The sequence below is a fragment of the Eleutherodactylus coqui genome, chromosome 1, assembly GCF_035609145.1.
Source record: "Eleutherodactylus coqui strain aEleCoq1 chromosome 1, aEleCoq1.hap1, whole genome shotgun sequence".
Classification (NCBI taxonomy): Eukaryota; Metazoa; Chordata; class Amphibia; order Anura; family Eleutherodactylidae; genus Eleutherodactylus; species Eleutherodactylus coqui.
Window position 1 is genome coordinate 221,969,817 of NC_089837.1, and position 11,765 is coordinate 221,981,581.

Genomic DNA, 11,765 nt, shown 5'->3' on the forward strand with positions numbered 1-11,765 from the left:
CCGGATGGCTTCCATAGGCTTCAATAAAAGCCTGCGGGAGCCGTCCCCGCTGAAGACCCGCACTAAAAATGGAGAATGCCGCAGGTGTTTTCCCGCACAGGCAATCCACGCCTCAGGGGAAAATGATATCCGCAGGTATTTAACTACCTGTGGGTGTCCAATGCATCCCTATGGGGCGCGGATCACGCTGCGGATTTTAAATTACATTTTAGCCGTGGACATGAAGCCTAAAAGCTCATTGAATTCTATTGAGCCACTCACACTTGTGTTTTTTTTTTCACGTGCATAAAAAAAAACTCAGTATGTCCTATTTTAGGGCTTATTCAGACAAGCGCATGCATTAATACGTTCGCCCATACGGAACATATATTTGCATGAATGAAAGGAGGAGATAGCAAGAAGCAGGCTGATACGTCCGATCTTTTTTTTCCTGATCAAAATGCCCATTCCCACGCTCGTGTGTCTCACCCTTCCTGTGGATTAGAATGGCAATTAAATGCCCAATTAAGGCGAGCTGTCTTCTTTTACCTGCGTTGTACGCTGTGTAACTCCCTCCCCCTCCTTTTCTTTAGCTGCCATAGAAGTCTATGGCAGCTTTCTGCATAACACAGACAAAGATAGGGCAAGGCCTATCTGTTGGCGGATGAAGATTTTGTCTGCAAAATTTACAAATAAAGAATTTATATGAAAAAAAACACATTCGTCTGAACAAATCTATTGGAATCAAAGGCATCACTTGGTTGCAGTATACTGGTGATTTTTTCCCGTGTGGAAATGCCTACACAAATATGTTCATCAAAATCCGCCGTTAGATCGGATTCAGGCCGTTATAATCACAGTGTACAACGGGACAAAACAAAACCACTTACCTCTATGGGATTTCAGTGGTCTCATTTTTACTAGCTCTTTTCCCGGCCGTGATTTGTCCGGCCAGGAAAAGACAGGACCTGCCCTACCTTTCCCGCGCGTGGGCACATACCACATGTGGGGAAAATCGCACAGTCGCTGACTTCCCACCTCTTTTTTCAAACTCCAGCACTCAGGCTTGGGGTTTGAATTGCCGGCGAGAGAGAAGGAATCTCCCTTATTCAGGCACAACTATACTCCGTGCTGCCAAGCGTAGTTGCACCTACGGCCGTGTAAATTTGCACCGCACATTGTGGGCGGGGAATTATCAAGCACAATATGGAAAGAATAGATGTCAATGGGTTAATTCTCATTATTCATTTTTTGCACGCATTTTGGTCGCCCACAAAAATATAGCCTTTTAAATCAGAGGCGGGGGAGTGGTGTTATGCGCGCATATGAACAGACCCTGTGTGCGCAGACACATACAGTACTATGCGCAGACGTGCGCAAATAAACCTACTGCACAAATACGTTGCGCTGAGGATTAAATATTTGCAACAAATATGCAAGTACATGCATAACACGTGGGACACATACGCTCATGTGAATGAGCCCTAAGTAGTGCTTCAGATCATACTGTTATTTTCTGCTATAGTAAGGCTTAAACAACCGAGTGTGTTTTGCTGCAATTTTGCGTCCAGGAAAATCCTTCCCGCAAAATGCAGAGAATAGAACCCATTTCAATGGGTTCACTTTCACCTCTTTAGGACCTGATCTATTTTGTGCGTATTTGCACAACAAAGAGCACCATAGAGGTTTATGGGAGGTGTGCAAACACGCACATCTGCACGCCTGCATGTGCGCTAAACACTGCGCTTACACACGATCACAAGCACCGCATTAGGCTAATTAGCAGGGTGATTCATAGGCTCAAATTACTCCAAATAATTGCACAGGAGTGAGCATATCGCAACCTATGCTTGCCAGTCGAAGCTCTTGGAGATGAAAAAAGCTACTTTACGGTGAATTCACACGAGCGTGTATGAAGGTCCGTGCATTGCCTTCAATGGAGCCGCGTCTGCTGCCGGCGGCTCGGTTGAAGGCAATGGTCTGGTGGCACCCCTGAATCGTTTTCAGGGAAGGGCTTTACATATAAGCCCTTCCCTGAAAAACAGGAATTTTAGTGTAAAAAAAAACAAAACAAAAAACTTACCTGTCCGTCGCTGCCGTGTCCCCAGCATGCGGCAGATGTTTCCTTCATCCCCGCGAGGAAAAAGAATGAATTCATGAATGGGTGAGTGCTGCCTCTGATTGACTGAGCGCAGGGACCAATCAGAGGCAGCTCTCAGCTGTCATTCAATAGCTGAGAGCTGCCTCTGATTGGTCACAGTGCTCAGCCAATCAGAGGCAGCCCATTCAGCAGGCATGGATTTTAAATCCCCGCCTGCTGTATACTCCTCAGAGCAGTGCAGGAGAAGAGTCTGCTGGACGCAGCTAAGCCCCGGCAGCTGAAGAAAGGTGAGTATTCTTTTATTTTTTATTTTTATCACCATTGTTTCTTATTTTTCAGGGAAGGGCTTATATTTAAAACCCTTTCCTGAAAAACAATTACAGGATACAACTGGATCCCCTACTGCAGCTGTCGTCTGTGACAGCTGTGGTAGGGAATTCTTTATTTCCCACAGGGATACAGAATTCTTTTGCTGCATCTGTCACAGATGTGGCAGGTGCAGCAGGGAATTATTTTTCCTCGCGGGGATGAAGGAAACAACTGTCGCATGTGGCAGATGTGTTCTTCATTCCCCCGGGGACAGAGCAGCGGCGGAGAGGTAAGTAGCTTTTTTTTTTTTTTTTACACTAAAATTCTGATTTTTCAGGAAAGACCTTATATGTAAAGCTCTTCCCTGAAAAACAATTCAGGGGTTCCGGCAGACCATTGTCTTCAATGGAGCCACCCGCAGCAGCCATGGCTCCATTGAAGGCAATGCGTGCATTCCCTATGGTGCATGCATGTCCTGTCTTTACAGGCACGCACCTGTAAAAGACGGACATGTGAACACATCATAAGGAATGCATTGGTTCTAATAGAAGCGTGTTTTTGTGCTCACGTATGCACGCACAAAAACGCTCGCATAAAGCCACACTTAGACAGGGTTCCCATATGCGAGTTGTGTTCAGGCTGTGGTTTTATGTTGAAGCTCGACATAACTGATATCATTTTGATATACTTTGTATACCAGTCCAGCATCCATAGCTGGACTGAAAAGGGCTGCATGCAGTGTTTTTTCTGTCCAACGCAGGAGGGCTTCCGGCCACTGGTGGATTAAGGACACCGAAGGCCATGGGCTGTAAGAAAATCATGTGCCCTCACAAGAATCTAAAGTTCTAAAATAATCTGACATTTATCACATAGAGACAACACCAGAACCGAGCTTACTACAAACGTACGGTGTTACAAATAATGTCTGCCTCTGTAAGAACTGAGCTAGGGCTAAATGGAGATTTTTGCCCATGACATGGGTTGTGCAACCAAAGATTGCTGTGTTGACCTGAGATTTTGCACTTTCACTGAGATCAAAGGGGTCACGGTGCAACTCGACAGTTACCTCAACCCACAGATTGCAAAAAATCCAACCTTGGTGGATATTTTCTGATCTGCTTATTGCAGCAGCATTGTGAGAATGCAGGGCTACATAGTAATTTTTGGTCACATGACCACTGTTGTAGCCAAGAGTCATATATAGCTCCAGCCCAGTCTGTCTGCTAACAGTGTGAAAAAAAATAGATCCATCAAAAACGGCATACAGATGACGTACAGCTGTGTTCCTTTTTGTAGTTTAAAGATAAAGTATTAACCTTTTCCCAATGTGCACCATACACGTAAGGTACATGTCTGGTGTTTGTGTATGAAGCAGGCTCAGCTACATACACGGGGGGGTGAAAACCACCTTTGACAGCTGACATTCACCGGCAATAGCCACTATCAGCATTCCCACTGATCATGGCTGACAACCCTTTAAATGCCCCAATTGGTATTTGGAGCTCCCAATTGACCCCTTTGTAATGGGATCGGGTCTTATAGAAGCCTGGAGTCTTCTCAAAAACAGCATGACTGTCGTGAATAATTGCCTATCAAGATGTGCTTCTGGTACATCTTGATGGACTGCCTGTCAGAATGCAGTAAAGTGCAATACTATGGTTTAGTCTCTTTGAAAACTAAAAAAAAAACGTTAAAAAATGTTTTATTAATTAGATAAAGTAAAATGTAGTAAAAAAGACTCTTTCACAATCTTCCCATCGAAAAATAAAAAAACAATAAAAATTAGTCTCATTGCATTAGAAAAAGTCCAGATTATTAAGATTTCACGTTATAAATCCCGCACAGTGAAAAAAAAATACTACGAGTAGAATTGTGCTTTTTTGGTCACCCAGTATCTAAGGCAACATTGAAAAAAAACATATCCCAAAATGGTATTAAGCAAAACTACAGGTCACCAAACAAACGAGCCTTCATACAATCTGATCTGCAAGAGAATAAAGTAACGCGGGGTAAAAAGATCGCAACGCCACGAAAAAATACCTTTTGAAAAATATATATATTTTTAAGTCATACTACATTAAAAAACTGTAAATATGCTATCCTCACTGTAATTGTACTGACTCACGGAATAAAGATAATATGTCATTTTTATTGAACCATGAATATTGTGAAAGCAAACCTCCGCCAAAAATATTGTGTCTTTTTGGTACAACCCCTTTAAAGGTGTTGCCTGGTTTGTTCCTTTCCTATTTAAAAAGAATCCTAATTTTAAGAATTTCTACAGTATTTGTCTAGTTATGTAGGGAGTACCTAAGATACTGTAGGTAAAGAATGCTATACAGATGATAAAGGGACAAAGTCAAAGAGGTTGTAACAAGGTTTTAGTAATTCACTAGGATTGAAGGACTATATTGGAAATGCCTATGATGTACTGATTTACTAATTAACCAAAACAATATTAAAAACCATAACGATCAGATGTTATATTTTATTCTGTGCAGTTTATAATATACTGTATGAAATAGGAAGAAATGGGGTATGTAGACATTAACAACAATTTCCCCTAAAATCCCCAAATTACCTGGCAGCACAAGGACAGCAAAAACAGCTCATCAGAGTGAGAAATCCTCCAACAATGCCCCAATGTCAGCTCTCTGAGCCCCTGTGAATATAATTAATAAGATAAGAATAGATATCAAATTTAACTTTAATTGGAGCTCACACCCATGGTAAAACTACATACATGGTCACTGTACAGCATCTTCTAGGAGAATCTTCTGTGTAATGGAACATGCCATTATTTTATTCTTCCTTGGGCTCCAAGCCACATAGAGCCATATTATGACCACCTGTATTTTGGGGTTTTATGTTTCAACTTTAACAAAAATAACTAAAATAATATTTTTACTAAGAATCTTAGATATTTTATATAACGATTGTCAGAATTTGTATATTGTTTGTGGTTTAAAATCTAGGCTCTCCCAGGTGGATCCTGGCATTAATAGGGAGCACTGTTTATGATCAAAGCCACTTCATTAAAAGGCTTAGTAGGCACATCTGCCAATTTATTCTACTTGGCTAATACAAATAATCTTTACCTGTATCTTTGGCATATTTACAGGGGTGGACAAAAATGTGGAAACACTGTACGATATGCATGCCTTAAAATTAGTCTTTACATGTCTTGAAATATGATTTAGAATCCCATGTAATTTAAGAAGCGGTAACATGACACAGATGCTGCTGGGCAGTAGTGAACATCTGTCCGAGCAACAAGGTTCCATTGGTCAGGGGCTTGAGCTTTTGGGGTCATGGCTCCCAAAAACACCCAGAGCAGGGCAAGAGGTGAAGTAAACACAACTTTGCTTTCAGCCAAGCAGGGGTCAAAAGGGCAGCTTAGTCCTAATGGTTAAAATCCCATGCATTTTGTACGGTGTTTCCATATTTTTGTCCACCCCCTGTATATCCCAACATAGCATTACATATTTAGTGTATTAGGCTTTGTTCACATCATCATTAAGAACATCTGTTGTTTTACTCATTTCTTAGAGTAGGACAATGGAAGCAACAGCACTACTGGATCCATCATATCCTGGACCCAACGGCACATGATGGATCCCATTGACTATAATGGGGTCCGTTGGGTGTCATGCTATACAGCATTTTACCGGAACAGAATCATGCTGCATGCTGCATTATGTTCTTCTGGTTATTTAGCAGAATCTGTGACAAAGGCTCAGAAAGGAACCTTCGACACAGATATGAACAAGGCCTTGTATGTGTTAGTTTTTAATTTTTACTTATTTTTTATTGATTCATCATGAACCTTTCTCTCTTGCCCTGCAGAATAACATGCCTTTTTGGAGAATATCAAGTCATTCAGATCTTTTGGCTCTTCATCAAGCACTGGAACTAGAATATTTGTAACTGTTTGCATCTTGGACGGCCTTTTTTAATATGTACATAAATATATATAAATATATTTTAAGTACACACTGAATTTTTATGTGTGATTTAATGCCTCGGGCTTTTTACACACATGGACTGTCTTAAACAAAGGGAAATAAACAGTGATGATTAATTACAAAGAATTCAGACTGCTAAATGAAGGAAAATGAAGATGCTGAGTGCTGCAGAGTGACTCTTAGTAACCTTGGACAGCTAACAGTTGAAAGCATCGGTCAATGGAAGATCGTGGTGAAGAGCAGATGTGCGGAACTCTTGATGAACATAGGCACATGTTTTCCGACCGAAGAGGTGGTGTTCAACATTCCTCATAATGGGATCTCATTCTCAGCACTGAGGTGTGAATCAGACATAAACCTACCTAACCCGGAAAATCTGAATTTAGAATGCACTCCAACTATATGATGACAATCATGTCTAGACCTGTAATTTTGTGTAAATTATTGACAAAAACAAATAATAATTTACTGTGATTTTATTAGCAGCTGATTTTGAAAGTTGATGTAACGTTTCTATTCTTTTTTTTTGCTGGGGATGGAATGGCTGGGCAGTGGGTGGTGAGATCTAAAAAGATTAACATGCTGTCTCTTTTATAGGTTTGGCAATCAGAATGTGGATAATGATGTGTTGTGCCTTAAAGACAAGACAGTGTTTGCGTGTTACAATGTAATTTTGGTTAAGAGAAAGGTAGTTCTATGAAATCCTCATTTGGGATGATTTCTTCATTCATGACCAAATTGATCTATGAAACAGGAAAAAGGCTGCTGACAGCAGCTGGTATTTGTTGCAGGAATAAATAAAAATACTAATATTATGGATGCCTTGTCTTATTTCTGAAAGCGTTATTTAATGGTTTAAAAGGCTAGAGCTCGTCTGTGACATGGAGTCATCCACAATTTTTGGTAAATTTGGTAACATAGTGCCATTGCCACCATTTTTATGTGACTTCAATGTTTCTCTGTGAAAGCAAAGTTTCAAGGAACCTTGGGACCATCAAAAAAGTGATTGTTATAAGGCACTCTGAAACTTTTTCCCATTGGGAAACATTGAAGTTACATGCAAGTCACTGCAGTTCATGAATCGTCAATGGCTCAGGGTCACTATAGAGCCCTAGCCTAATATAATACCATAGACCTGTATATGTTCTATCATTTCTTGCTTGCTATGACTTCTGCTAAATGTTTTTTTGACTCACCATAAGTGACCATGTGACTGGAGCTATAACAAATTTAGAACTGCATTTTATGAAACATTTTGCCCATTTTGTTTTTGATATACCATCTGGGTGACCATGGCTGCATGTTAACATTGCGGTCACAGCTTAGCCCGTGTATATGTTTTAAGTTGTACAGAGAACAACTCTTTACGACAAGCGTGTAAGTCACGAGGTCACTTCATGCAGTATTTCTAGGAATGTTTTTCTACAGCGCCAGATATATTACTACTATTGGCCGTAAGACAGCTGTATTGATATTGAAAACAATATTTACATGATAGTGTATATAAAAGTCTATTCAAAAATCAATGTTGACAAAAGTATTAGGACACCCACCAATCCTGTGCTGTAAGACAAAGAGGATTTGTTAATTAAATATGTAAGCATTAGGTATAAAGGAGAGTATCACACAGACGTATCCCAACACCCCAGAATGCCACAGGTTGTAGAGTTGACAGACTTCCAACGGTGTCTGGTGGTAGGATGTCACCTGAGCAACCAATCAGTACGGGACCTCACAACTCTTTTGAACCTTCCACTGTTGGCAATGTTATTCAGAAACCGAAAACAATAAAGCTTTGTACGAGCTATGAAGGCATCATGTATAGCATCTGGCAAAACACTTATTCAGGAAGTCTAATAGGCTATTGGAACATGCATTAGCACTAGAACTACAACATTCATATGAAACTGCATGCAAAGGGTTACCATGGGCTAGTGGCTGCACACAAGTAGTTAATGCACTGAGGTGACGACTGCATCATTCTTGGACTGTAAATGAGTGAAAGCAAGTGTTGTGGACAGATGAATCACGGAATACCATATTCCATTTGGATGGCTGTACTTAGATGTGGCTGTTGTCTGGAGAGCAGTTTTTACATGACTGCATTGTCTCAACAGTGAAGTTTGGAGGAGGTTCTGTTCTGGTGTGGGGGTGTTTCTGCTGGGAAGGACTAGGGACATTGGTCACAGTGAAGTTCACCCTTAACACTAATGGGTACAGAGACATTCTAGACAATGTGGCATTACCTACCCTGTGGCACAATTTTGGTACAGCTCCATATCTCTATTAATATGACTGAGCACCTATGTACTATAGTACATAGTGTTGTGGTTTGGTTTGAGGAGCAGAATTTCTGCAAACTTCATTGGTCAGCCCAAAGTCCAGATATCAATCCTATCGAGTATCTTTGGGATGAACTGGAATGTTGTCTCTATCCTTGCATGCCCATTATCCCCACATCACAATCTAAAGATCTCTTTAAGTAATGGAGGCAAATCCCTGCAAACATCTATCAGATTTTGGTGAAAACCACGGCTAGGAGGGTTATTATAGGCATTGAGTTCAAAGACTGCCAAACACCATATGGAAAAATGTGAATAAAATTAAATTTCATCATCTTCTATGTGTGTCCCAATACTTTTATTAACACAGTGTATACAGATACCTTCATGTATCAATATTGACTTATTCTATGTCCATCTTATTTTTTTTGGCAGTATTAAAATTTGGCACAAAATTAAGTAAATTAATTTTGTGACAAATTTAATTCATGACTTTCCAAAATGTGATTATTGTGTTACTGTTGTGGTTTACATTTTATGCTAGCCCGTTGGGGATGGGGAGATGCGACTTTTATTTAGCAATTTTTTTAAAACACTCACCTTTCGCAAATATTGCTAAAAAGTAACTCCGCTATGTAACCATGCCCACTTTGCTAACATGAATCACAAATACGTAATGAACCACACGTATAGACCATATACACAGTATACACCATTTGTCCACAGAAAATATGCACATTGGTGGACAGGGCTTGATACATCTGGAACAATATCTTCATAGAATCTGCTGTATATTTAGATGACAATGTTTTGAAATCATCTTTTTAACATATACTAAAAGGGTTTTCTGGGAATTTACTATTGATAAATTATCCCCAGGATGGGGATCAATAATTCTTTGGTAGGGCTTCTCCACTCTGGATCCCTGCCGATCAGCTGTTCACCCTGCCCGCTATTGGTGCTAACACTATTGAAGGAAGATATCTCTGTCCATACGCAGCTGCCTGGATTGGTAATGCAGGCACAACTCCCATTGAATTCAAAGAGAGCTGGGACGGCATTATCAACCTGGATCTCTGCAATGTTGATAGACATATCTACTTCCGATCTTGTCCATGTGGGCAGTGGGCTGGACAAACAGCTGATCAGGAGGAATCTTGAGTGGTGGACCACTGTCCATCAACTATTCATGACCGATCCTGAAGATAGGTCATCAATAGTAAAGTCCTGGAAAAACTCTTTTATTCCTCCTACTTCTACATGGACATTGCATACGTTTTACCAGGAGATGAAAACTTTCAGAAAAGAAATTGAGAAATTGGTTTATGGAATTGAGACCTTTTAACGTAATGCAACCGATATTTTAAGATGATGCATATAACAGAATTCCCCATTTTTTTATTGACATCATAATATCACTTTTGTAAAGGTATTTCAGTTATTAGTGTGACATCACAGTAATTCTGCCTGGATCATCATATGATGTCTTGTACTTATGAGATACAAATCGTGCTTTCTTATATAAACTGGAGTTTTAAGTATTCATAGCTCAGAATATGAAAGGAAGATTAGGAGAGAGGGCTGCATACGGGTAACTCCAGGGCTTTCCAAAACTGATTTAGGCCATTGAAATGAATGAGACTGGATAAATATGCACGATGCATGCATATTCACTGCATATTTGCACAATATCACTCATGCATAGTACACGTGAGCGCAGTGTATTTGTGGACTAAACAATGTTTTTTGCGCACACATGGGCATATTTTACTATACTTTTTGCGCCCACAAGTCATGATTGAACTGGCTAATTAGTCTAATGAGTTCCAGATGTGTTCTTTTTCCTGCGCATTTACGCATCTTCTAGCGAATTTGCATATATCCATTGACTTCTGTGGGGACTTTTGATATGCAAATGCTCAGGAAAATAGAGTATGCTGTGGAGGTTTTTGCACGATCAAAATGCACATGAAGAATACGTGAATATGAACAAACCCATGTACTGCCCTAGGGCTTATACACATGGGCGTGTTTTTGTCCCATTATGTGGCAGGGGAAAAAAAAACTGATGTAAAAAAAATTGCCTTTCAACTGACTGCTTTGTTTTTTTCCCCACTGGAGCTGATGGGAGCAAAAGATAAAGACAATGACAAAGTTACTAAATATACAGCATTTAGCAATTAAAAGTGACATATGATCAGAAAAAGATGTATTATTAAGATTAGTTTTTTTATTATGAATATTTATTTTTGTGGCCACCACTCTAATCAACCTTATCTTTACTGCAGTCAGGCAGTGAGAAGGTATGGGGGGGGCTCAGGCCCCCTGTTCTAGTGATTAGTGGGCTCTCAGCCATGCAAAGCACAGCAGATACACATAAATCAATGATCCTGTTGGTAAGGAAAAGTACGTTTTCAGACAACCCCTTAAAATCTACTGCTTTTCTTTAGCTCTTTATATTAATCAAGTTTTTCATCCGTGATTTACAAGAGCCATCACTTTTTAATTTTTCTGTCAGCTTAGTTGTATCAGGGTTTGATTTTTGTGGGACAAGTTGTATTTTTTAAAACTACTATTAACTGTAGCATATAATGTTTTGAAAAACTGTAAAATTTTTTAAACAGGGTGGAATGGAAAAAAAACCCCACAATTATCCCAATGTTTTTGGGGATTTGTTTGTACGGCATGCATGGTACAGCAAAAGTAGCATGATAACTTTATTCAGTAGGTCAGTTCAAATGCAGTGCTTCCAACTTCATGCAGTTTATCTTTTATTGCTTTTTAAAAATAAAAGAACCTTTAAAAAATATTCTTCTGCCACCATATTCTGACACACATAACTTTTTATTTTCCTATTAAGAGAGTGAGTGAGGACTTGTTTTTTTCCAGGGTGACCTGTAGTTTTTATGGGTATCAAATTCAACGATTAGATCATTATTTATTCAATTTATTTGGGACATAGGGAGCCCAAAAAATGCAATTCTAGAATCATTTTTTTATCATCTTCTCACAAGATAACGTGATATTTTGATGGCTCCTACTGTTATGAATATGGTAATACCAATTATGTTTAATTTTTTGCTTGTCTTTTGCATGGGAATTTTTTTTTTAATTTTCAATATATTCTAT

General features: G+C 39.5%; 1 protein-coding gene across 16 annotated transcripts in view; it reads left to right on the top strand.

The window, feature by feature from the left end:
* The window catches only part of EYA4 (EYA transcriptional coactivator and phosphatase 4), a 294,629-nt gene extending 287,462 nt beyond the window's left edge, over positions 1 to 7,167 (top strand). For all 16 annotated transcript variants that reach the window (XM_066605631.1, XM_066605656.1, XM_066605638.1 and 13 more), the window contains one exon: positions 6,236 to 7,167. In XM_066605631.1, coding sequence (XP_066461728.1) covers positions 6,236 to 6,316 — 81 coding nt within the window. In that variant the 3' untranslated portion in view covers positions 6,317 to 7,167. The remainder of the gene's footprint in view (positions 1 to 6,235) is intronic.
* Positions 7,168 to 11,765: the final 4,598 nt, after the last annotated feature.